The sequence below is a fragment of the Atta colombica genome, unplaced genomic scaffold (genome assembly GCF_001594045.1).
Source record: "Atta colombica isolate Treedump-2 unplaced genomic scaffold, Acol1.0 scaffold224, whole genome shotgun sequence".
NCBI lineage: Eukaryota > Metazoa > Arthropoda > Insecta > Hymenoptera > Formicidae > Atta > Atta colombica.
The window spans coordinates 440933-468747 of NW_017259321.1; the positions used below are offsets into that span (position 1 = coordinate 440933).

The following is a 27815-nucleotide window of genomic DNA, read 5'->3' on the forward strand; positions in this document are numbered from 1 at the left end:
ACTGTCGCGACGTGATATCCTTTTTATTGCAATTGTTTTTGCTCGGTGGACGCGATGCGAATGAACGACGGAAATTTCGAGCGAGAAGGATCGCGCACGGCTCTTCCTTCCTTCCCGAAGGATCTCCGCTTTCCGGCGAAAGGACGAATTTTTCGTCCGCCCTTTTAACCGGCGTCGAGTCTCCATCTCCCTTCGATGACGAGAACCGAAAAACACCGTTGACAAATCGCGAAATCTTGCAAATGCGGCACCGGCCGTTAATCCGCGGGCATGTTCACGGAGAACGCGAGATCTTCGAAAACAATCGCGGATCGAAGCGCGATTGGATGCTTCGTATGTTAAAGAATTTCGACGGGATGCAACTCGCTTCCCGGAAAGGTATTTAACATACGAAGCACCAGTTTGCGGGAGATCCTTTCCGCGCTTTCCTCGGATATACGGAATTTCCTCTGTAAAATGGTTTCACCACTACGAATGTTATCGGCGGCTAATGGAGCGCGGTGCGTGCCGCGGATCAAACTCTCCTTCCGGTAAACTTTCCGCGTCGCCCGATCGTAAACCGTCATTTTTCAACTTTTTCGCAACGAACACGCGGTCGCGATTGATTGACGGCCGCATCGAGATGTCTCGACGACGGCGATAAATCCGAACGACGAAGTATACAAACTGATATTCTCGGTTACTACACCCTGGGTTTCTTTTTCTCGCTTTCTCTTTTTTTCTTTTTTTTTTTATTTATTTAACCGCGTGTGAAGTTTAGCTGCTGGATTCGCTCGTGATTCGTTTTCTTTCAGTTTTTGTCCTCACGGCTTTGGTTTTCGTTTTAACTCTGATATTCACTGTTAACACATGCATTGTTCTTTTTTTGCAGTTACAATCGCACGCCTGTTCGGCGCGCCGCTTGAAATTTTTGCTTGTTCTGCGCCTCTCTCTTCCGCCGTCTCGAGAGGCCGTCTCTCTTGGATTTCTTTTTTTTTCTTTTTTTTTTATATTTCTTTCTACCGTGTTTTTTCGTGAGAACGCGCGGTTACGTTAGACAACGGAGGGTGATTACGTTAAACAATGCGATCCGAAGAGTCGCCACGGGCTTTTGTCCCAACGAACGCAGATTGCGGTGTAATAGAAAAGCGGAAAACGCGAGTGATGCTCGATCGATAGCAGCATCTCGTGTCCGCTGGGTTTTCTCTTACGGAGTCGAATGGGGGAAAAAAAAAAAAAAGAAAAATTACGGCGACTTCGGAATCGAATCAGCGATCGATTGCCTCGCTTATTTCATTTCACTATTCAGTTGTAAAAGTACTGCAAATATATACATATATATATATATATGTGTATGTATGTATGTATATATAAACGCGTCCGCCGTAACGTAACCGCGTGTTTGTCTCTCTCCACTTGGCACCACACTCACGCACACACTCTCTCTTTCTCTCCTCTTTCTTTTTTACTCTTTTTTTTTTATTATTCCCTTAAACCGCTAATCCTGACCAATCGGATGTTTCGTACCTTGAGGTATCAGAACTTCTCGATCTCTCAGATTTTCGTTTACACAAACAAAAGATTATTATGCAATTTTACGAAGACTCGACACACTCGGGTTTCGTGGCGTAGTAAACGCTACTTCACAAACGGGACGTGATAGAACAGTGAGACACAATTAAAGACGATCATCGGTAACGATATATACGGTAATATCTTAGGTGGAATCCTCCTGCCGATACCCAGACAGAGGATATGACTACCGCGTGTTAAGTGGTGGCAAGTTGGGACAAATTGTATTCGCGAGTAACGATTTTAAATATACATATCTGTCGACGCGCGAACAGCGTGCATCAAAAATCCACGCCCGTTACGTCTCTCACGAAAATATGCGTTTTTTATGTATTTTTATGTCTCGCGACACGCACCGTTATCTGAAATCGTTCTTCCTTCGCGAATACATTTTGTGCATCACTGGTCGACGAGCACAGAATTACACGACGACGGAAACAATAAACATGGGTAACGCTACACCCAAACGACACGAAGACGTGTGAAAAATTAGGATGTCTTTTTCTAATGGACTCTTCGTGATGTGATGATATCTTGCAGATATATTTGTGTCGCCTGGATATAGACGGAAATCAGAAATCAATGAAATTTCGCCAAATAATAAATATTTCAATTTTTCTTTTCATTTTTTAAAGATTTCATTTTTTTTTAAAGAAAGTAGACATATATATTTATTTTATTTATCCGTCGACGATACTACAAACTAAAATTTTAAAAATTAGTTTCATGCAAAATTATATAAAGTTGTTTTTCTCTCTCTCTCTCTCTCTCTCTCTCTCTCTCTCTCTTTCCTTCTCTCTCATTTTTGTTCGCGCTCTATTTCGTACTCTCGTGACAGTCTACGATACTTGTATTGTCAGTCGAGCCGATGTATGTGATACGCCCGGCTCTTGTTTCGAAAAGTCAAATCGAGTCGATTGCCGCATGCAAGCGGGTCAGTGATTTAATATAAAAAAAAAACGACTTGCCCGGTGCATGGTCGACCGAAGTTAATTTTAGAAATGACCGGACGATTTATTCACGCGCGAAAATCTTTGAGGTTTCACGGTGAGGAGCCGTCCTCTCTGCTTGTGGTTAGCTCGAAGTGCCTTTAGGCCCGATAACACGATTTATATGATGTACAAGTATACGCATTGTCGTCGTCGACAAAAAAAGAACGCGATCAAAATTCAGTGTACCTTCGAGCGCCGCTCACAGCACAGGAAAACTCACGACGTGATATCTCATGAGTTTTCGCGTCCAATTTCATGAGTAACCAATAATGCATAAAGTCAAAACAATAATCACTAATTAATAATACACCGCCGGAGACCCACCAGGGGCCAATATTAACAATTGTAAAAATATGGCCGAGATAAATGCTATTACAATAATTGTTTCTGTTTGTGATCGCCTGTAAAGTATAAGAAAATTAGAACCACGGCCTCATTGTCATCCTCGATTATCAGAATTGTCCTGCACTTACTCTACACTTATTAATGAATACAATCACCTTACAATCAACAGTACAATTTTAAAATACTCAAGGATAATGTTGTGACCACGGCGACTCCAATTCTTCTTACTGAAAGAGTGAAAGCAATACGGTAGCTCATCAATTTTTGAAATACAAGCCAAAAAGAAACGACTGATTCCGAGACAGGCAAATATTCGATTCATTTATCAGCAGTATCCACATATCAGTTTTCACTACTCCTTTTGATGGAAAAGTCGCCGGAAGTGAAGAAAGTCGCGGAAATGTAGCAATAAACTCAAATATCGTATATGAAACGATTTATAATGCGCCTTGCCGGAGACAAATTAGAAGTAATGTACGAAACAAGAAATACACAAAAACAAAAACAAAAACAAAAAAATATATATAGATATATCTATCTCTTGCCGCGCTCGAATTCATCGCTCTGTACTCCGTAATTGCTTTACCCTTCTGTCCGAATTCCCGAGAAGCATACGGCTATTCTCAACAAGTTCTTCCAGCGAAATAACTTAAGTCGAGCCTAGATATCAGGGATGAAACTATGTTATCTTTAAAAGAATTCGTCAAGCACAACTGTATGCTTCTCAATTTTCATACATATCTTAATTTTAATTTGCTTTCGTGGAGAGAGTGTGGAGTAGTGTTTGTTGATTTCTTTTTTTGTTATATTTTTTTGGATTTTTTTGCAATTGTTTTGTTGTCGATGTAGCAGCGTATAACGGGTGTTGGTGTTATATGTTAAAAAGGAGTGTCCTGCGGTAATAGCGCGTTATTCTGTCTCGGTTAGGCGGTGCTTTCGGTGGTGGTGTTCTGCACCGGCTGGCTCTCCTGCAAACATACACATTGACGAACATTATTCGTTGCGTGAAAGTTGCAAGAGCGATAACACGAAAATAGCAATAATGCAACGCGTAGTTAAAATATCTTTACTATAATCGTCTGTACATCTTTTTTAAAATATTGTGTAAGAGCTATGTGTGGAGAAAATGCAATTCCTTCTAGAAAACAAGAACAAAAGGAGGAAAGATGAGCAAGAAAATAAATCGGATGATCTGCTTCGTCGATCACATCCTAATGCCGGAAGTGTAAGTGAGTGAAAACTGCGGCAACCGAGACGAGCTTCTGCGAGATCAAAAAGAAGAAAAAAAAAAACAAAGCGACGTTACCTGTGGAGCAGGGGCAGCGGCAGGTGCATCCGAATCTTTAGGTGCATCAGACTTCTGCTCCGACTGAAAAGAGTACAAAGAGACACGTGCAAACAGTGTGTGCTAAGCGCTACCGCTCTGTATTTGTCGACGGATCGCGCATTCGCAGTCTCCTAATCAAAAGCTTTCTCTCGTTCGTTTCAAATTGTAAAATCCCACGTCTACTGCTTCGATACTTCACCATGTTGGAGTTTTTCAGGAGTCAAACTGATCAATTCTACATATAACAAATAAAAGTAAAGTAAATTGATAAAGTTATAAATTAATCATGTTTTTTCGCATTTTTTAAAAATAAAAGTATAAGAAATAGAATTGACCAACTTGACTTCTGGCAGACTCATATTATCATATTAACTTCTGATTACAACTCACGTCAAGATATAAGAAATGTTGAATCGAAAAGAAATGTTGAATCCTGATGAAAAAAGAAATATTTACAGATGCAATGTAAATGAAACTAATGATTCACAATATATTGAAACAATTCAAAATTTTTTTAAGAGTTTTTCTTTGGAATGCTGAGATTTTGTCTGGACATTCACTGTAATTTTCATTAAGTGTATATATACGTAAAAGCATATTCGCAAATTCGTTTGATACGTTGTGACGTCGTAAAGAATAGATAAGAATACGAATTATTTTCTAATTTGAGTAAGAAAGGGTAGAATCAATAATACCTTGGGGGATTTATCGCAGGACTTGGAAGGGATATCGGTAATCTGTGTTTGAAGAGACGTGACGGGAGAGGAAGCGGAATTGGAGGATTTGCGTTTTGTCTCCGCAGATGGTAAGCTCTCTACTGTGTTCGTCTGTTGGCTCGATGTCGCACGAGGTCGTCGTACTAATCGTCGTCTGTAACGTGGTTGTGGATTTCTCCGCGAAGTACCGAGTTGTGCATTCTCGCCAACAGCCTCGTCATCGGTCACCTGATTTTGTAATATATCCAATTTCGGTGTGCAGGTGCGTTTCCGATTGTAGAAAATTCGTTAAGATGCTCGTATAAAATACTTTATTGTTTTACAAAGTGTGAAAAAAAAATGATTCGCAAACAGCACAGAACACATACTCCGTGCGCAGTTAATGCATTAGTATAAAGGAATTATATAGTCTTGCTGAGAAAATATGAGTATAATTTCTAGGAAAATGCATCTAAAACAATGTTTTTATTAAGTCTAATACTACTCAGTTTCCTGTCTTTAAATTATAATAACTACCGTGCAGATTTAAACAGCTCGTTCAGACTTGAATCACGATTTATCATTTGCAAGAATGCAAAATCGAAAAAAAAACATTTACAATATTCGAAGTCCGTTGATTATTGAATAATGCATTGTTGTCAGAAACAAAGGGATAATGTACATCATTTAGATGCAAGCAATCGAGATGAATTTTTTCGTGAACCGTGTTTGATGTTATAGAAATTAATTAATGTAGCAGAACAAAACTGTTTTAAACCGATTGCAGATCAGATATATACAGAATATTTCACCTACAATTCCGAGATCGCATATCTCGAAACTCCTTAACAACGAAGAAAAAATATTATATAAAAATTCTAGTACAAAAATACAATATTCTAAAACACTTTCCTCGTGTAATTTTAAATTAATTATTGTCAAATCGCTCCTACTTCAAATTAATTACAATTATAATACAATAATTTAGTTGCAAGATCTTATTTGTTTTACTGCATCTTCTTCTAACTCTTGTCTTCAAAAAGTATTTCAAGCATTTTCTAAACAATTTATAAACATGATACAATTTAACATTAAAATGTACAATCTCGGAACTCTGGATGAAACAACGCGTGTAAGATTCAGGAAACATGCCAATTCGCAATTAATACGTTCATTTCGACATTTTTTGTCTACTTGTCGATGTGACAATATTAAGAAACGCTAGCTTGGCTAGGGTTAGATACTAACCCTTACCTGGCCATCCTGACTGCGAGGACGTCGTGGCGGACCACCACCTCTTCCTCCGCGGAAATTGCGGCGGAAGTAACGTCGTGATGGACCACCGCGTCCACGACCACCACCGCGCGGCGGAGCTCCACCTTCACCGCCGGTTCCTTCCGCTTGCTCACCACCTTCGCCAGCATCTCCTTGCTGCTGTGATGAATTGGGCCCGGAACGCCGTCCTCCACGATAATAACCATCATAATGACGACGCAGCCTATAACGACGCTGTTGCTGCTGTGGCTGGCCGCCTCCCTCGGCGTTTGCGTCATCGCCGATCTTTCCTTCTCCTAAATCATCAAACAATAGAATCACTCTCAATATCCAAAGAATAAACTTTCAAAGAATAAAACTTTCAAAGAATAAACAATTATATCAACTTGTTTAAATAAATAAATAATAGATAGCATACCTTGTTCATAACCCTCTTGGCCTTCACGTGATCTACGATTTTGCGGTCGACCATTACCACGTCTCGGATACACCCAGTGAATACCACGATATCCGCGACGCTTGTCCGCGGCGTAAGGTGAACCTTTTACTGCTTCACCTGCTGGACCAGTGACATTGGCTGCCTCATGACCCTTCTCACCGATAACGACATCGAATTCAACGACCTCGCCATCTCCTACACTACGTACAGCCTTTCTCGGGTTGTTCTTGACGATGGCCGACTATAATTACATATAACATTGATATATAGCAATTATTTTAAAATTATTAAGTATAACATATTAAATATGAGATACTTACTTGATGGACGAACACATCTTCCTTGGTATCGTTTCTGAAACAGATAGGACAAACAATGTTAAAAGCAGTCTCTGTGTGTGTGTGTGTGTGTGTGTGTGTGTGTGTGTGTGTGTGTTGTATATATATGTTTGTAAGTTAAGTTTAACATTTAATATTTATATTTTATGAAAGTTCGTATCTATAATTATTTTGGAATTAATTATTAATTCCAGTAATTTTGTGATGGCAATCGATTGCAATATTATATTTGAAACAATTCTGAATGTCAAACAAATTCATATTTTCTATAATTTATATTTTCGTAAAAACTATTTTGCAAATCTTTATTAAATAAGAAAGCATAATAATCGCATCCACCTGCCTATTGTGCAGGCAGAAATTCGGCATCAATACGAGATTCACGTAATTTACATTCTCTACAAAGTTGCGGCTTGTACACGATACATGCGTCGCACGTAACAATATGTATGCATACATCTGTCCTACGCATGAATTCGCGAATGTACAGACGTAATCGGAATCCATGAAGCTGCGGAGCAAAGCACGGAGTAGAGAGGTCGTTGCACCTCGCGGTGCACAGTCAGGAGAGAAATACAACTCGTACACAAACGCCAGCTGTCACAGCTAGACAGCGATTCCCCACACGTAGTTAACAAAAGGTGAATCAGGTATGAAAATCAAATTTCAAGAGCTTAAATCGCCGAATTACCGGCTTCGCTATTTATTTAATTAATTTTTAAGAGAAGCAAAATTAATATTTTCATGTACTGCTAAAATTATTTTCTTATTAATTTACTACTATTTTTTAAATTCTATTTATCAATTTTAATATCAGCTATACAAACAGAAATCTATTATAGCGAAATTTCACTGTTTGCCTCAGAACATGGATCGATGCTGAATAATTAATGGGCAGGATCCAATGGGTATCGAGGCGGAACGTTGCTCTTCCATTGTGGTATAATCGAATTCGCCGAATTTGGAACGAACACGACGAATGAACAATGGACTCGGTATTCTCAGTAAAGACTGTTAGATAATGTTCCAACAAAACGTATGACTTTAGAAACAGATTTCCCGACAAGATTTAATTCATTTATTAATACCGATTTACAGAGGAATTTGTCCTGGAAGTATTTTCGAATAATCTGAGAAAGTTTGAAACAAATTCTCGGTATTTTTTATTGTTAACAATCATTAAAAAATGGTATGTTATAAAAATGTACAAGTTTTTTTCTTGCATATTTAAAATTTCAGATTTTTAACATTGCTGGAACCATTGAGTGCATTCAGAACGAGAACCGCTCACTGAGCGCTCAATGAAGTCTTTCACCTGATTGATTCTATATTTTAGGATTTAACGGAATATGCTAATCAGGTGAAAAAGCTTACTGAGGGTTTAGAGAGTGATTATCGCTCTAAATGCACCCATCGCAAGTCTAAAATAATCAAAATGTTATTATTTTAATAAATTCATAATATTTTTACTGAAAAGTCACTCCTAAATAAATCAGAATGAGATGATAATATCAAACATGAAACGTTAAATTAAAATCCTCTTTAAAAAAAAAAATAAATAAATTTTCATTCTAGAAGAGATAAACGGCATATCTTTTATATTCACTGTCTTTCACACTTGTGTATATTTTTAGCACGAGATGTTACGATTCTTAAAAAGATAAGCTATCGATACGATAAAACAAGAAACATAATTATTTATTATTATTAATAATTATCTATTTTATTTTTACATTTCGATATTTGAAATTGCAGAATATCTGTACACGACACGCTACAATTTGCTTGTCGTTAGGATAATTCGTCATTAGGAGAACAAGAAAAAGGTTCTATATTTGTAAACAGCTGTTTCAACAACGTTTCTAATGTTTTGCGACACATTGGGCATCGTTAGCGTCAGTGAAAGTGCATTGTGAGACTATGCGAGATCTTTCGAGAGCAGGTAAACGTTCGAATCTAAAACTGATCGTGTGAAACTATCTCTACATACATAGACTATGAAGACGAGCGAGAAGTCACGCGTATACGAATTTCTTTTATGAAATGCGCGGTCTCGGCTTCGTGAATCGCTTGAAAGAATCTGCAGTCCGCGCGCGAAAGTTTCGCGCGTAAAACACTGCTACACGCGCATGAAAATTTCCTGGCGATCCGCCAAATAAATAGAGGGACCTCGAAATAGCAAGAAGTTCTACACGTTCCTATACGGACCGTCCACGCGCCGAATGAAGCGTCTATTTTCCGTGCGGCGTAATGCCAGGTCGAGGTTGTAGGTCGAACCTGCAGCGGAGACGGCGATTTTCCTAATATTAGAGACTATCACTTCCTCCATGTGTTGAAATCGTTATCAATTAATCTCTCGCGAGTATCTAAAATCGTACATTTTTCAAACATGAATCAGATCAATCCAGAAATTTAGGCACATTTTATTACGCCGGTCAACTCGTCATGATTAGTTTTTTTCCGATTCAAATGAAGGAAATTAAAATAAGAGCAAATTGTCAATGATAATAGAACATATGCTGTTGATTAAGAAAATAAGTATGTTTTGATAAATTAAAATAAATGTTAAATCTGTTTTATTCACTTTGCTTCAAGATTTTTCAAAAGATTGCATAAAATTACAAACTAATTTTTATTCGCTTCAAAATTTTTCTAAGAATGTGTGAAATTGTGAACATTTTACTTTCTCCATTTTTTTGAAAAATCTAAGATTTAAAAAGAAAAATAAAATTACGAACTAATTTTATTGTTCAAAGAATTTATGAAATAATAAACTAGTTATCGTTACTCGACAAATAGTTCTGCCAGAGTTAATGTGAGAAATTTTCATGTAAAACAGTCGCTTGCATCAGAGTCGGTTTTTCTTGAATAATTTAACGTGCAACGGAAGTCGCAAAATTTATTCGGTAGATGTAAACGCGCAATGTAAACGGAAAGTGAGCAAACATAATTTTAAACACAGTTCGCGAATAAGAGAGTAAAGTGGCGAAAAAGATAATTAGATATTTTGCGACATGTTCGCAGGAAATTTTTCATGGGAGATGCAACAGTTAATATACTCGACGTCGCTTTAATACTCGTGCGGTTGCTATTCCAAATGGACGTTTAAATTAATAGTGTATGAGTAACCCTTACGCCCACACAACATATACACACGCAAGTGGATAAGCGTGTACCTTCTCTTCTATCTAATAGTACATAAAAGGGCGAGCGTTGCGATGATGAAAAAAAAAAGTAAGAAAAGCACGAGGCAGTTGCAAAATAATAATTACTGACCTATTAATGAAACCGTAGCCACTCTTGACATTGAACCATTTCACAGTTCCGGTCACTTTGTTAGCTGAAATAAAAAAAAAGGTTTCATGATATATGCGACACATGTGCTGCACATGCAACTGTATAAATTCAGAACAAAATTCAGGGAATGAATTACATGAATCAACTCATGTAATTTTCGTTGAGTGTTCCAAAATATGGTGGTATGATTTATAAAAAAAAAATCAAAATAAATAATGTATAATCATATAAAAAGAAATCTCTAGAGAATATTCGAATCGCGTGCATGAATAATGAGTCAGGGAAAGGTTGCCTGTACTTTGTGTACTTATTGTTATTATTAAATTGTGAAAGCGACCTTGAGAGGGAAATAACGTGCTTAACCGCAGGTACATATCACGTGTTTACGAACACGTAAGCATGCTTGAGGACGAAATATAACGGATATCGTTTTTATATATGGTGAATAGTATTTCTGGGAATAATGCGTCAGAAATCAAGGAAAATCAAGTAAAGATACGATTGATAGAAAAGTAATTTGATTAGGCGGATGTATGAGTGATTAACGTTTATTTTACCAATGTAGATTAATCTCGGTTTAGTTTATTTTCTATCTTCTTCCAATTCTTAAAACTATCTTTTTCCAATTCTTAAAATTAGCAGAAGATAAAGAATAAATTAATAAAATAGAAAATTGTAAGAATAAATTAGAAGAAGATAAGCAACAGTAAGTCAAATCGAGGTTAAAGTTAATCTATAACAGACGTACTTTAAATTTCTCACAAACTAATATCTCAATCTTTAAATAAATATATCTTTGAAGTTTAAGAAAATATAAAATCGTTCGGAGTCTTGGAATTTTTTAATTCATATAAAAATATATATTCTGAGGATAGCATATATTATTATATGTACATCGCGATCTTGCGTTTCAACGAAAATATGATAAGACTATCTTCACAACAGTTACACGCGACCTTGTCACACAGTATAACCCAAACAAAGGTCGAAATTAATGTCATCAACGATAGATCAGCCTGGCGAAATTCCTCGCATTCTGAAAATCTGAGTAATATTCTCCGAATAACGATCAGTCAGGTGAAGTGTTCGCGGAATTTATTTTAAAGACAATATCTTATCTCAACAATCTTAAGATATGAATACAATTTAAAACGTAATTATATATGATGACTTAATTAGATATTACGAGAGCATGAATACAGTCTAAGTATAAATTTTAATGAGATATAAATTGACATATTAAAAGTATAATTCTATATAGTTAGTTTCTAGACGTTTCCAAGGTAAATTTTACTCATAAAATTTTCAGAATGATTAACAAACTTTTTCAATAAATTTTTGAACATTCTCGACTAAATTTTATTCTTAACAATTTCAGAACAATAAAAAGTGTGATTGTGTTTTATTAAATCTTTTAATAAATTTTAACGAGACATGTAGATTAATGATAACAATTTTTAAACATTCTGGATTTATCTTTCAAATCTAATATTTAATAATTCCTCGCTTCAGGAATCAAAACAGACGCGCGATTAAATACATTCTATTAAATCTTTCATTATGAATTCTGATAGAACGTTTATACATATGTAGATATAATGATGTCTTTTCATGTTTGTCAATGTTAGACATTGTCAATGTTAGACAAATAAATTCAAATTCTAATCAAATTCAAATTCTTTAACGATCATTTTCTCGCTCTGATAACAAAAAGATGCGATTGAAAATATTTTCCTAAGTTCCGTTATAAATTTTGATAAATTTTGTGTACATGTAGATTAATTATACAATTTTAGAGATTTGTAGAAATTGAAAATTTCTGGAAATAAAACTAATTAAATTTGATCTTTGACAATCTCTTGTTCTAAGATCTCTTGTTCTAAGAAAAATGAAAATATTTAAATGATATATTCTACTGAATATCGGAATTCCGGAGTAAGTGTGAGATTTTTCCAGAATTTTCTATACATTGTTCAAATTCTGGTAGATTTCGAAATAGCGCGAGCGTCTTCACGTGGTGAAAAAAATGCGCGATCGATCGATCGATCGATCTAGTAGTCCGGAGGTGCGAATGCGTTTCGCTGCGACGAAGCACGCTCGCAAGAGCACGCGGCGACGCGCTTACGTAATGAAAACGTGGAGCGTGCGCGGGCGAAGATATTTCGGATCGTCACGAGAGATCGCTTCGGAAGGAAAAAGATCGACATCGCGATGAATCTTAGAGATATAGAACATTCTAGAAAATCTCTTTTTTTTTCTCACGTCGATTTTCGCTCGTGGCATCCGCTCGATTTTCAGGTTATGCGATGCGACGCGATGCGACACGACGCGTCGCGTGAGCAAGCGACGGCGCCATCAATGAAAATCGATGATCAGACGAGAGAACGGAGTTTCCGTCGAGAAGCCGCGATCGCGGAGGAATTCCGTCCGCGACAAGAGAAAGCATCAGCTGATGGAAAATGGAGGCGCGAATCGTGTCGCCTCGTGGACGAAGCGTGACGCGCCCGATGGCTCGTCCATCGAGGTTCTCGCGATGGATTTCTTCCGTGCGGATTTTCACGGACGCCGGGCCACATGGCTTCGGCGGCCGCCGCGCAACGCCGCCGTGGACGCCATTACGGGCGGAGGAACGCGCGGCGACGGAAGAGACGGCGCGGTTTGGCGAGAGAGAGCCTCTTTCCGCCGCGGCGTAGATCGGATGGCGATCCGCGAGAAGGCCGCGCGTGCTCCGGAAATAATAACGCGAACGCGGATTTTATCACTCACCGATGACCATCTTCTGCTGGACAGCCTTGGGTTGTTCGGGCTGTTTCTCCGTCTCACCCATGATGGTAAGGTGGTGTAGAGACAAGCAATCCAGACCAGGATGGTACCGTCTGTCCCACTATGATGTTCACTCCTTTCTGCTGATGTTAGTAATGGACATGGACGTGCATCTAGGCGACCGGAAAAACACCATGCCTCGGATCGTGTAACGCGCTCGCTGATTCGCTGGCCCCCATCAGCCGGCCGCCGAGTCGCCAATCATACGCGCCGAGTCCTCACGGAGACGCACGATCGGTGGCCGAGCGGCACCGAACACTACGGCGCATGCGCGCACTACCGGGAGAGACACAGCTTTCCTATTGTACCTTTGAGAGAAATTTTGAATCCAACGAACCTCAAATGTCTATTGGAAGATTTTCTTTCAAGCTATACTTTATGTTAGGATAAACGAAACTAAATCTAATGAGCTTTCTATATCTTTCGTACAATAATATAAAGATCACAATGATCATTCATTGTATAGACATATTTTAATAATTCTTACTAAGAAATATAAATTTCTTCGAAAGGGAAGAATAAATGAATAGTAAAGGAAATTTTCAAAAAATATTTCATTATCTACAATTTTCTAGAAATAAAAATAACAAAGATCAAATGAATAAAAGAAAAAGAAAAATTTTTCAAAGAAATTTTCAAGTCACCTTTCTGCAATTTTCTAGAAATGGAAATAAAAGGAATCAGAGACAAAAGAAACAGAAAGAAGAAAGTTAGAGAGGAGCGGAGATATATTGAAAAAAAGGAAATATCAAATATTCAAATCGCAAATATGTGTATAACAAAAAATAAGAACGTCAACATGTCAATATTCGAAAAGGTGAAAAAAATGGAATTCAAAACAAACGTATGCGGATCTTTGATATTTTCTGGCATAGAAATCAAAAGAAAATTTTAATAATAATTTTAATAATTTAAAGAAAACTCTAAACGTTCGTTTATTATATAATGTACAATGCGCAATATGAGAGAATATAACTCTCATCTTATTCTTTATAAGATGTAATTATCAGTAATATATTACAGTATTTGTGTATGTTCGTGCTCGAACATTCCAAACTTATTAATACGTTTAGACAATATTAATTTAATACATTTACATCCTTCCTCTCTTTCTATATACAATTTTTAAAAGACCAGCATCGTTTAATCACATGAGATTTCAAATTTAGAGTATAGTTCTGGATATAGTAAACGAAGAAGAGTACAAATTGTATTCAATCTTGTAACAATTCTACGTGTGTGAACGACGCACTTGTTGCCTAATGTTGACTAATGCACATGACTAATACTAGTACATCTATATAGCAGAAAAAAAAGCGATGACGATACAGTTAGTTGATCGGATAAGAAGCCCATGATATGCCACTCAAATAGAAAACGTGCGAATAACGTATCTTTAGTCGCAAATAATTTTGCGCGAATTTTCTATAAAATTTTTTCCATCATATAAGATACATACCGCAGTACATATACACTTCTATATTATCATAGCTTATCATAGCTTATCGTTCGTCGCACGGACACTTTTTAGAAATTCCACTCGCACAAGAATAACTCAATGAGGATATAAAGCCCAATGTCTACAATGCTAGAAATCAATCCAAAATCTCGAACAGAGGAAAAATTAAAAAATCACATTTGAATAATTTAGTCACGTGACCAATGCGATTAATCAATTCTTTCTTCATCTGAGATCTTGGACCGATTTCTAGTATTATGGACATTGGCCTTAAGAAGGGATCCATGTCGGTTATGACAAATACATTTTTATTATTTGGATCACAATTTGGATTTCGTGGAAACAATGTAATTATATAACTCGCCCCAATGCGAATTTTTTTCAGAGAATAAAAAATATGTTTAGGAACGAGATGGAAATGATGCAGGTTTGCAACGAGAATCGATTGCATATATTGAAATAGAAATATGCAGTTTCCGCTTTTATTATCAATGAGATAATATAATCCTAAAGAAAGATGCGCATGTGATACTCCCCAAACAACACAAAATTGTGACATAAGACGTCTTTAAGTTGTCTTTTAGAAAAAAATGTCTTATGATTCGATTTTAGACACTTTTTGTTGTCTGGGTCTCGATTTAATCATATTGTTTAAAATTTATAATTTGACGCTATTTAATAATACGTTATAATAATACGTTATTATAATATTAGTTACAAATATACAGGTATCAGCTTGCACTTTGTTGGATTTCTGAATCACATATTACAATTTATTGCGCAATAACAAGATTCTGCAGATGACAGTCAGTACGCTTGAAAAATTACGTTAAGTTTTAAAGTGCTTCTTTTCCGAGATTTATGCCGCTTCTTCCTAACAAGTACAATGAAGTTATAAGATATGAATAGACGATACACTGTTATGTATACAAGATTCACCTAACTCGACCTGTTTGTAATATGTTTATTATTTTTCAACAAATATCGAAAAATATGTAATAAAGAGCTCGAAAAGACAAGTATCTTGGGAAGGATATAATTCTTTTAGTCACTGTTTTCATTTTCAAGATCAATGACCTTCCTCTTTCAACGAATTATTTAAAGCTGATAATTTTAAAATATAGATTAATTTTTTATAGAAATATTTATATAAAAATCATATTGTTACATAAAAATTTCTTATATAATTTTATATGAAAAATATAATTATAAATATATTCTTATGAAATTTTTCTAATCATTCCGCATATGCATTACAAAATGCATACTATATTAAAAGAATTATTTAAAGGTACGGACTTAAAAAGTGATTACCTTGTATATTACTTCGTATCTTATATATTTAAACATTTAACATTTTATATGAGAACCAAAACAGGAAACATTCCATTAATTTATAAATCTTTTTTTACAATTTACAATTTTTTCTAATTTTTATACGAAGAATAAAAAAATTTTAGTTTGCACATATGACAATCATATTTGTCTCTTTGGATCAAAATTTCTTTCACTTTTTTACTTATTTTTCCACACTACCAAAAATAACTAACATATTACAGGCGATCAGATTAGCTAAAACACATCCTATATATAGTATTATAGGATACATACTATATACAAAGTAGATATACTTAGCAACCATCACCAAACATATTTTAAAAACGCGATCACACATCCCCTAATACTCCACAATATGTGCAATCTGTCTGTCATGTGATTTATTTATCAAATTATATTAAATATCGAAATACGATATACGCATGTCGAATGTACGTTTTTTTACACACACAACATATACATATATAAAAGAATGTAATTGAAAAAACACTGGGAATATATATTTCAATGAAAATATACTCGAACAGGCGGCAATTACATTCTCCATCATCTCGGTTTTCGCGTGCGAATTGTTCTGGATCGCGGCGCGGTAGATCCGCTTCCGATGCTGAACATGCCGGGAGTCGAAGGATTAAAGGTCGGCGCAGCCGTGGTTCCGAAATTGAGAGTAGGAACTGCCGACGATGCAGTGAAGTTGAATCCCGCTGTTGCTGAAAACAGAAGAATGCAATTAATATAATCCAGTCAACGTTTAAAAGTAAAAGAGTGCACGAATAGTATTTCATAAACATCCATAATTCTTATTTCATATCTGAAGTTTAGTATTTGCGGCACAACTTAAATGTTTAACAACAACAATTGTCAATATTAAAGAAATTTATTTCTGATTACCTGGTTTGGTAGATGGAGATCCAAATTGGAACGGAGCAGCTGGTGTAGCTGTAGAATTATTGCTGCTAGCATTGAAGTTGGATCCGAAGGAAAACGTTGTGTTCTGTTGCCCGTCTTTCTGAGTGTTTCCGAAGACAAACATACTATTTGTACTACTGTTTGCATTATTAGCGTTATTAGTCCCGAAGGCCGGCACAGGCGGATTAGATGTGCCAAAACTCGTACTGGTCACGGGTATCGTTCCAAATAGAGATTTGTTATCACCAAACGTAGTTCCACCGCTTGCGGCACCAAATGCGAGAGTAGGTGGATTCTGCGTGCCGAAGGTACTCGTTGCCGAGGAGATACTGAAGGCTTCGGTAGCCGGAGTAGTGTTTGCTCCGAATAGAGGAACTGATGGTGTGTTATTATCGGTTGAACCAAATATTCCGGTTGTACCGAAGGTTGGTGTCGCCTGTACATTCGTCGCCGTGCCTACGCTAGATGCTCCGAACACGGACGTGGTGTTATTCGTAGTGTCGAAGGTAGGCGTGATCGCACTAGTGGAGACGTTGCCAGTGATGCCAAACGTCTGCGCGGGCGCGGTCGTGCCGGTTTGCGAGGTCGAGCCAAACATCGGTGTCGTCGTGCTACCGAACATGCCACTCGCCGTTCTGAAAGACGTCGATGGCTTTGTCTGGCCGAAAATCGAGGTGCCGCTACCAAATACTGAAGGCGTCGCGGTGATCGGAGTCGAATTAACGTTAACACTGGAGAACAAACTGGACCTAGGCGTGTTGCCAGACGATGATACAACGTTAGTCGTTGGAACGAAGATCGAAGGAGCCGTGGTTGTCGGGGTATTAAATATACTAGCAGTTTCTGATGTTGTTGTGGATCCTGACGCAGTTCCGAAAAGTGTCTGACTGTTGGTCGGTCCAAACATATTCGTATTTGTCGTTGTAATTGGTGTAGTGGCAAAAATAGATGTAGATGTACCGAATTGCGGAATAGTGGTTGTAGATGTGCCAAATTGCGGAACTGTAGTGGTTGTAGGTGCGCCAAATTGTGAAACGGCAATAGGGGTGGACACTCCAAATGCAGGAATCGCGTTATTGCTTATCATACTCAAATTAATTGTACTGTTAACAGTTGTAGCTGGTAGAGCTATAGCTGTAGACGTCGTGCTTGAAGTATTGGAAGCGCCAAAAAGGAATAGAGGTTTGTTAGTAGATAATGTAGGCATTGAAGAAGTAACGGATGTGCCCAGGGAAAACGTAGACGGGTTCGATAGTCCGAATATCGATGCCGTGGTAGTTGTGGTATTTGTAGAAAATGAGCTATTTGCGATAGTTGTTACCGAAGTGTTGGGTGCGAAATTAAAAGATGTAGTAGATGCAGTAACTTGCGACAATGACGTTGCTTGGCTGTTTGCAACTTGCGTTGGATTTCCAAAAACTTTCATTTTTGGTTGAACGTTATTATTGGACTGACCAAATATAAAATTATCTGACTTCGAAGATTGCAAAGTAGTACTGTTGCTTCCAAAATTGAATAAAGGTGCGCTTGCAGATTTTGTCACAATGTTATTCGATGTGCTACTATTTACGACGTTAAAACCGGTGATGCTAGTTGCAATAGTTGTATTGACTGGTAATATCGCCCCGGGGGACTGAGATGGCAAATTTGGTACAGTAACTTGAGCGGATGTTACAGGAGATGAGATGAGTTTGTTGCTATCAAAAGTAAAGAGAGAAGTCTGACTATTCTCAGTGGTAGACGAATTAATGATAGCACTTGTAATAATGGCATTATTAGTTTCAATTTTTTCTTGAGCCATAGTGCTAGGATTAATTGGTGTGAATGCTGAACTCGATAGTGCTTTATTAACTATCAAGAAATTAGTAGATTTTGATGAAGCTGGCGTAAAGGTGTTGCTACTATATGAACCAGTGCTAAAATTTGGCAAATTCTGATTCGATGTTGCAGCTGGTGCTTCTATAACTGATTTACTATGACTAAAGGTCGGTGCTGTCGTACTGGGAGTCGAAGATATGACTTTTTCTAAAGACTCCGCTTTCGTAACTTCGGGCGCGAATGATACAACTTTCTTTTGCTCGGCAGTTCCATTCGTCTTAACAACTGAATTCGTTTCTTTTGTCTTGAGAATACTTGTTGCTGGCACATTCAATTGGACTGGCGACGTGGTTTTCGGTAAACTGAAAGTCGTATCCAACTTCGTTTCGATTTTCGCACTTGGTCTTGGTGAAGAAAAACCACTTGGTATAATGGCCGCGGTAGACAGCGGTGTAGTATTTACATTTGTTGTAGTTGTCGACGAATTGAGAGTTGCGCAACTGACCGGGTGTATAACTGAAGGCATAACGGTATTAACGTCGTCTGCTTGAATTACGACATCTGGATTGATTTTATTCTCTGCTAAAAATGCAAATAAAATAGTTACTATATAAGATAAAACAAAAAAAAGTATATATAAAGTATATATAAAGAAAAATAAAATGAAAAATAAAATTATTGATCCTTTTAATAAATTAGTAAGAATAATAAATACTACATTATTTTATTTAACTTGCTATATAATATTTACCTTTTCCTGATATTGCATCAAACATACTTTGAAGTCTGGCTTTCATACTGTTTTGTCTCATATTTCGTATATCCTCTCTCTTTATTTCTTCCACATTGTCTGTCGCGAATCTGACTTTTATATTACTCGGTTCCTCTACAAGTGATTTCAATTGTTCGTTCCGTTCGGGTTCAGCTCTCATAAATAATTTATCCGTCAATTTAACAGGTTTTGAGTTCGGTGTGAGAAATTTAATAGTATCAGTTTCATTGGTACTTTTTGCGTTTTTATGAATAGGCTCCATTTTATCCAAATTGAGTCTCAATTCTTTACTAGATGATTTCAGTATCCCTTTTACTAGAGGAAATTCCTCTGTTTTCTTAGAATTAAGAGTCTCAAGATTTTTTAAATATATTTCATTAAGATCAGATTTACTATTGTCTATATCTAAATTCTGAGATTGTGACACAGTAGGAGAGCTACTAGATCGTGCACTTTCCAGAGACTTGAAGTGCTTTTCGAAGTCAGGTGTACCACTACGTGAGAAATCAACTGTAGAAACACATTACCATTAAAAAAATCTATCAAATAATCCAATACATAATTATATAAAAATTGATACCTACCTGCTTTTCTTTTAACTCCACCAGCAACTTGGGCGCTGGAACTCAAAGAGTTTATAATGTCAAAACAGGATCGTGTTTTTGTACGTTTGGCAGGTCTGATAGATTTAGTTTGGGGTGAAAGATCCTCGTCCGATTTAGATGATTCATCTCTACTTCGTTTTTGTTTGTTTTCTTCTAGAATTGTTTCTCGCTCCTCATTGAAGAATTCTGTTCTCTGCTTTTTAGCGACATCAAAGCTAACATCTTCTGTCGATGCGTGTCGTTTCAACGATATCTCTCGTAAAACTTGAACAACACTCGTGGGTGATCTGTTCTCCATGTGACAAATATTAGATAGAATCTTTTGCTTTTCAGGTGGAGAGTATTTCGTTACATCTGGTGGTGCCACTCTAACTGTTACAGGCATTCTCATCTTCGTCAATTTTGCATTCAACAGAGGAATTGGACTTGCATGGAGATTAACTTTTGGAAATTGCCCAGTAGCATATTGAGATTGATGAGTTAATTTATTTTTTGCTTCCGTAGCGTACTTGGTTAGCCTTGTTGTAAGACCTGGGGATGATACGTCCGTGTATACCCTGCATTTGAAAAAAACTAGTACAGTAATACCAAAAGATACACATAAAATATGTTTTTATAGCTAAACTAGTATAATTAATTATTGAACTTATTGCATTTAAAGTAAAATAGGTATATAGATATATGTTTGAAATTTGGTGAATGGGAGAAGAAAAATTCTAGAAAATTCTAGAAAATGCCTGATTCCATTAATAAGTAAGATTAACTTCAATTCCATTTCAACTTACTATTCATCGTTTTCTAATTCTAAGAAATAAGAAAAGATAAAAAGTAAATTGAACCGAGATTAAAGTTAATTTTACATTGATGGAATAGGATCTTACAATAAAAAACAAATCTATAGTTGCTCAATATATAGAAATATAATATATACAGAATTTGTTATAATTCTACAAATAGAGATAATAAAAATATATATATTAGAATAAAAAATAAAAATATACATTAGCTAAATGATATATCCACAAGTATATACTTACTTAGGATCAATATTATATCTCGTTGATGCTAATAATGGTCCAGCAACTGTCTGGACTGTTTTAACACCAGCTGGTCTAGGGCGCATCTTGGGACTGATACTCATGCCCCATGGAGAGCCTTCAGGACTGAATTGTGTGATATTTTCCCCACGGCTTAGTGAATGATTTTGTGCATACAAGGGCAGAGTCTTCTTAGAGGACAACTCGCGTGACTGCGAAATCAGATTGATGTCACCATTCCTGGAGTTCTCTTCTCTGCTGCCAGGTTTTAAAACTGGCGTAGAGGTATGCTTGCTGCCATAAGTGGGTTGCTGTTGTTGATGCGGCGTATAATCGTAATCACCGGCATGATACAATCTATCCATCCCGAGCATATCATTGACGCGAGTACGGTAAGAAACGCACGGGATCGGACTCAATTGATCGATCAAGCCAAATTTGGATGACGATGATGACGACGACAATGACGATGTCAACGGCGACGACTCACCGCGTTTGACTGTGGCAGTGTATAAGTCACTGCTGAGTTGATAATTGCTCGGGCGTCGTCTATCCATCCTGAATGGAGGAAAACGCTCGCGGTAATAACGGCTCACACTATGCCACAGCTTACGCACGTAACCGGTACTGTGGCCGTGAACAACGTGAAACGCTGCACCAAGCTCGTAGACCGCCTCCCGCAAATAACCGAGAACGTGATATGCGTGCGGCGATATCAAACTGTCGTTGGCGAGCAGGGAGTAACACGCATACACCACCAGGAGCAGCGTGAACGCCAGCGCCAGGATAGCGCCCCAGGCGTTGTATACCAATATACACCCACACGTCACACTTATCAACACCACGGCACCGCGGTTACCGAAATCCCACATAGTACTGCCTCAAGCGGATAACCTCCCCATGTTTGAAAAGAGCACACTCACCACAGCCGTCGGAACGTTGCCGCGAACGGTGAGATCATCGATTTATATCGATATATGACGGCCTCGAAGCTTCGATGTTTTACGATTGGCGGGCGCGGGAAATGCCGAGAGTTGAATCACTGAGCGTGTTCAAGTTGACAGCGATTAGGGCTATTCCACATAACTTGCATAGTCGCATCAATATATGCATAAAGAAAATCATCCAATCATATTTTACGTTTGCCTTTATGAAAGAAATGTAATTGAATAATTTTCTTTATTCATATGGTTATGCGGCTATGCAAGTTTATGTAGAATAATCTTTAGGTATGCTTACCGAGCGATTGTATATGATTGGTTGGATCTATAAATAATAACCAATTATGTTCATTTACTCGGCGAATGAACTAACCATTTTGAATTCAACTTGAACGCATCCTGATGAAGTACAGCCGGTATAGAAAAGTTGCAACACTTTTTTTTCGGTGGGTTTCGGAATGCTTGCTCACAGAGCGAATAGTTCTTATTTATAGATCCATGAATAAGAACTAATTACTCTGTGAGCAAGCTGCATTCCGAAACTTATAAAAAAAAAAAAACTGTTGCACTTTCTGTGATTGGCTGTACTGGCTGTACATACTATTAAAAGTCATCAACTCTAGGCAAATTTTTAGGGGCTACGCATAATGGAAGGAATAGGAAATAGGGAAACAGAGAATAATGCCCGTATTCATAGTCAGACCTTGTACTTAAAGCTTTCTTAAATATAAGGCCTGACTATGAATACGAGTATAAAAATTTTAACCTGTCAGAAACTGTGTATTTTATAATGCAGGATTTTTTTTAAACATGAAACATTTCAACAAACGAGAATGGATTAAAATGAATTGAAAATGTTTTCTAAATGCGTATTTTAAATAGCAAACTTACTTTTTTTAAATTTAATTGGATTCAATTAGATTCAATTAGATTCAATTGGATGCAATTGGATTAAAAAACTGCATTTCCTATTCAAAATTTTGAATTGAACAGTATTCACAATTATATTTGTGTGCATAGAAAAAGCTAATATTATTTTTAGATTAAAAGGCATAGAGATATGCTCCATGCAATTCCTATAAATGAATAAAAATGCATTCAGAATTGATAAAAACATTCATTTTATTCGTGAATCAATATTTCTAAAAATCTGAATCCATTTCAATCCATTCTCGTTTGCTGGCTTCTACACTGGACGCGGAAACGCTTGCTGCGCAGCAAAAATGTAATGCGTTAGCCAATAAGCTTACAGCTTCTAATGTATTCATTGGTTGCCGTGTCTCATTTTGTTGCGCGGCAAATGTTTCTGCGTCCAGTGTGCAAGAGCCATAAGAGATCTGTTTTCTGTGATTTGAATTAACGTACACTTTTGGAACTTAAAGTGAGCTAGATATATGTTTGATATTTGTTTAAAGTGAGAGTTCTAGAACAGTCTAGTATAGGAACAGAAAACAGATCAAAAGTTTGTTCACGTTATATGCTTCAACATGCTCCGATATGCTCCTATTCACTCCAATGCTCATTAGAGTGAATAGGAACTATGGCAAAAGCATGTTGAATCATGCGACCCGAACAAATCTACAAAACAATGTAAAGATGCATTTAGATTACTATAATTGGAATGCACTTTAAGGCAGTGAAATGTAAACAGTAAACAAATTGGCCAACCACAATAGAGGACTACTTTACATTTTCTATTATGATTGGCCGATTTGCTTATTATTTAAATCTTAATGGCTGCGTTTAGCAGACTCAATAGTTGAATGAGCGCTCGCTACTATTGATGTATTCTTCCAGATCTAAAATGATTGAATAATTTAAAAGAATATACCAATAACAGCAAGCGCTCACTCAACTGTTGAGTCCGTTGAACGTAGCCAAGGGTATCAATCATGAAACTTTATCTCTAGGATGAAAAATGAAAAGTGAAAATTTTTATTAATTGAAATTAATGGAGAAATTTTTCACTTTTTCATCCTAGGGATAAAGTATGATTGATATCCAAATCTTAATTTTTTATGTGTTTCTAGAGCTGCAGTCGATTTGAACGCTTTCAGCGCTTTTCAATGTGTACGATCAACACGATGCTACAAACGCTTTGAAGCGTTTTTTAATTGGTCAGTTTGTAAAATTCTTTCTTCTAATTGGTCCATCAAATGCTTTAAAGTATTTGTAGCGAGACTTTGCCCATAGCCAATATTTCTATTTTTATTTTACGTCTAATGAATGATATGGACGATAAAGATAAAATAATTACAAACGCTCAAAGCGCGTGAACGTCCAAATCGATCGCAGCCTAGTTTTAATCTAAATTTAATTTAAATAGAATATCTGAATTCTCTACGAATTTCCATTTTCCAAACTAATTATAGGATACTTGACAGCGCTCCGCCAATTAATCAAATCAATTCTTTCTCCATCTAAAATATCGAAATTATTTCAAGCACCATCAACACAAGGCTTTATGAACGCACCGATTGCATATTCCGAAACTAATCGTGTTGAAAATCTGCGCATTCGCAATACATTCATTCGATTGCGACAATCGCGTCTGATTCGTCTCGCCGCGATTAGAGCATCGCACACGTGATAAGACAGGTTCCGGAATACGCGTGCCGACTGCCGAGACGCGTCAAGTGTAACCTATTATTCGGAGCACGCCGGTCGACCGTAGGAATAATGTCGTGGTTATTCGGCTATCGTAATTCACAACCGCCGCAAGACTTCACGCATTTCGTGCAGCCGCCACCACCGGCAGGCGATGGCGGAGGCGGCAGCAGCGGTGGTAGTTCGCCGCCGAGGATCGGCGGCAGCATGGAAGCGTATAGATTTGATTCGAGCGCGTTGGAACGAGCAGCTGCGGCCGCCAAGGAACTTGAACGATCCAGTACGATGCCTTTTTCACGCCAATTTTCCGCACTTTCTGTGAAAAGTCGCGCGCGCGATTACGTAAGCGAACGGATTTGGAGGTTAGGACACGCGCCACGAGGGGACCCTCGCTTCTCGCGTGCGATGACGCAACTTTCCGCGAAGAATTCGTTGATCGATCCGATGAACGGGGATTTCTGTGGCATGCCGAGGACACAGATCTTCGTAAATTATATCGTCTGATCGATGACAATTCGTTGCATCATTCATGTCTATTTGTTGAATACTCGTTATTCATTACTTGAAATTTTTTTTTGTAAATGAAACGCACTTTTTTTTTAAATTATGTGTAAATACTTGTGTAAAGAATTAATATAATTGTTGATGTTTTATAGAGAGGATATATGAAATATTGTTAACAGTTTTAATAAAATATTTAAAATATTTTGAAAAAACATGGCCAAAAATGTTTTAGTAGTCATAAATTGAATATGTAATAGCACTATTGACTGTGTTCTTTTCAATTGAACTTCTTATACCTTTTTTTTTATCTTTGTTAGAGAGAAAAGGAAAAAAATAAATAGTACAAGAAATTTAGTTGAAAAGAATAGACTATAGGTACTTTTCATTTAATGACACAAGTATCATTCCATCTTTAACTATTTTTCTTTTAAGTATAGTTGATACAAACATTGTTTTATCCTTCTTCATATTCAAATAATAAAAATAAGAGCATAGATTTTTATATAACACGTAATGCTTAAAGCATAAGAAAATCAACCAATCAATTTTTTATTTTACAAAAACAGAGGAAATGAAAGACTTTGATCAATCCATTTTCTTATACATTATGTAAGCAGTAAGACTGTGCTTCCGCCGATAGAATGACGCCTATGTCGACTTTTCAGCAATGTATACAAAGTGATATTGTATAACACATTATATAATTCTGTGCTTTTTAACTATACTAAAATGCTGTGTTCACAGTATCGTTTTATGTTACTTCATGAATATCAAATTTTTACATTTCATTACCATCTATTTTTCTAGAAGATCATTCTGATATTCGGATAAGAGGTTTTAAGATTATATTAGATATAAGTATATAAGACTTTTTTAATTATAAGTTAACATTATGTATTATTATGTCACATAGTGTATAACAATATTCCATTGCTGAAAAGCATTTTGTCTCCTAAAAAAAAAAAGTAATTTGTTACTCACTGAATATTAAGATAGAATAATGTATTGATATGCCATTGAATGGAAAGTATTTTAATTCTTTAAAATATTGAAGACATTTTTATATATAGACTAATAAATATAGTTTTATTTTAACACAGAACATGCGAAAGAAGCTTTGGATTTATCCAAGATGCAGGAAACTACGAAACAGGTGGAATTTCAAACCGAATTGAAGAAATACGAAGCTAGCATTGAACAGCTTAAAACAGAACAAAAACGAGTGGAAGGTGAGGAAAGAAGAAAGACAATACAGGAAGAGACAAAACAGCACCAAATGAGAGCACAGTATCAAGATCAATTGGCTAGAAAACGCTATGAAGAGCAATTGATTCAGCAACAAAAGATGAACGACGAGAATCTGAGAAGACAAGAAGAATCGGTAGCCAAGCAAGAAGCCATGAGAAAAGCTACGATAGAGCACGAGATGGAATTGAGACATAAAAACGAAATGAGGAAATTGGAGGCGGAATTGAGAACCAAAGCGAAGGTTGACAGAGAAAATCAGGATCTCAATTTGGAACAAATTAGATTAAAAGCCTCGGAAAAGAGAATTACTGTTTTAGAATCGATAAAGTAAGCAATCGTTATTTTATTATTCATGTGTATCTGTTTTATTATATAGTTTTACATTTAATTTCATAGTTATTACATTTTCCAGAACAGCTGGCTCAGTATTAGGTTCGGGTGCCAAAGCTCTACTGGAAGATTGGGATAAGATTATTGCAGCGGCAGGTGGTCTGTCTCTCGTAGCCTTCGGAATATACACTGCCAAGGGTTCGACTAGCGTGGCCACGCGTTACATCGAGTCTCGTTTAGGGAAACCATCGTTGGTGCGCGAGACTTCGAGATTTACATTCCTTGATACCATTCGGCATCCCATTCAAGCAGTTAAAAAACTAAAAAGCAAACAGACCGACGCACTATCCGGCGTTATTCTGGCACCAAAGCTCGAGGAAAGATTACGTGATGTTGCGATAGCCACGAAGAACACAAAATACAATCGCGGCATGTATAGGAACATATTGATGCATGGTCCACCGGGTACCGGCAAGACAATGTTCGCGAAGAAGCTGGCAGAACACTCGGGCATGGACTATGCAATCGTGACGGGTGGTGATCTGGCGCCGTTGGGAAGAGACGGCGTAACTGCCATTCACAAAGTGTTTGATTGGGCATTGACATCTCGCAAGGGATTGTTGTTGTTTATCGATGAGGCGGATGCGTTCCTAAGAAAACGCTCGAGCGAACACATTTCGGAAGATCTTCGAGCAATGTTGAACGCATTTTTGTACAGAACCGGCGAACAGAGCAATAAGTTTATGCTGGTGCTAGCATCGAACACACCGGAGCAATTTGACTGGGCGGTGAATGATCGACTGGATGAGATGGTAGAGTTTCGTCTTCCGGGTCGCGAGGAGCGCGAGCGTTTGGTCCGCCTCTATTTTGACAAATTTGTTCTCCAACCGGCGATCGAGGGTAACAAAAGATTGAAAGTCGCGCAGTTTGACTACAGCTCGCTGTGCAGCAAAATGTCCAATCTGACAGAGGGAATGTCTGGTCGAGAGTTGGCGAAACTCGGAGTCACCTGGCAAGCAGCAGCTTATGCCTCGGAGGATGGTATTTTAACAGAAAAAATGGTTATGGACAGATGTCTTGAAGCCATTAAGCAGCACAAGCAGAAGGTGCTTTAATATTTTGAGAACACAAAATTATCTAAAAATATTTATAATATATATAATTA

General features: G+C 37.1%; 3 protein-coding genes across 6 annotated transcripts in view; 1 reads left to right on the plus strand and 2 right to left on the minus strand.

Annotated features, from left to right (window-relative positions):
- Window positions 1–917: 917 nt before the first annotated feature.
- On the minus strand, window positions 918–13235 carry LOC108688026 (Y-box factor homolog). 3 transcript variants are annotated; one of them, XM_018194099.1, is made up of 8 exons: window positions 13026–13235; window positions 10239–10302; window positions 6945–6978; window positions 6604–6865; window positions 6165–6481; window positions 4911–5159; window positions 4195–4257; window positions 918–3856 (listed from the first exon to the last, which is right to left on the minus strand). In XM_018194099.1, the coding sequence occupies exons 1-8, from the start codon at window positions 13084–13086 to the stop codon at window positions 3812–3814; spliced, it is 1095 nt and encodes a 364-aa protein (XP_018049588.1). In that variant the 5' UTR covers window positions 13087–13235; the 3' UTR covers window positions 918–3811. The 3 variants fall into 3 exon arrangements, with proteins under 3 accessions (XP_018049588.1, XP_018049586.1, XP_018049587.1); XM_018194097.1 differs by lacking the exon at window positions 4911–5159 and having other exon boundaries at window positions 6159–6481; window positions 13026–13224; XM_018194098.1 differs by lacking the exon at window positions 4911–5159 and having other exon boundaries at window positions 13026–13223.
- Window positions 13236–16010: 2775 nt separating this feature from the next.
- LOC108688034 (mucin-5AC) lies at window positions 16011–21956 on the minus strand. The gene is made up of 5 exons (XM_018194105.1): window positions 21021–21956; window positions 19963–20540; window positions 19358–19888; window positions 16771–19188; window positions 16011–16589 (listed from the first exon to the last, which is right to left on the minus strand). Exons 1-5 carry the CDS (start codon window positions 21890–21892, stop codon window positions 16426–16428), a joined length of 4563 nt encoding a protein of 1520 aa, XP_018049594.1. The 5' UTR covers window positions 21893–21956; the 3' UTR covers window positions 16011–16425.
- The window catches only part of LOC108688035 (ATPase family AAA domain-containing protein 3), a 6303-nt gene continuing 381 nt past the window's right edge, over window positions 21894–27815 (plus strand). Inside the window, exons 1-3 of one of the 2 annotated variants that reach the window (XM_018194108.1) lie at window positions 21894–21971; window positions 26173–26647; window positions 26733–27756. In XM_018194108.1, the coding sequence (XP_018049597.1) occupies window positions 26205–26647; window positions 26733–27756 (1467 nt within the window). In that variant the 5' untranslated portion in view covers window positions 21894–21971; window positions 26173–26204. Of the gene's footprint in view, window positions 21972–24498; window positions 24849–26172; window positions 26648–26732; window positions 27757–27815 lie in introns of those variants that run through there. The other variant, XM_018194107.1, reaches the window with a different exon arrangement.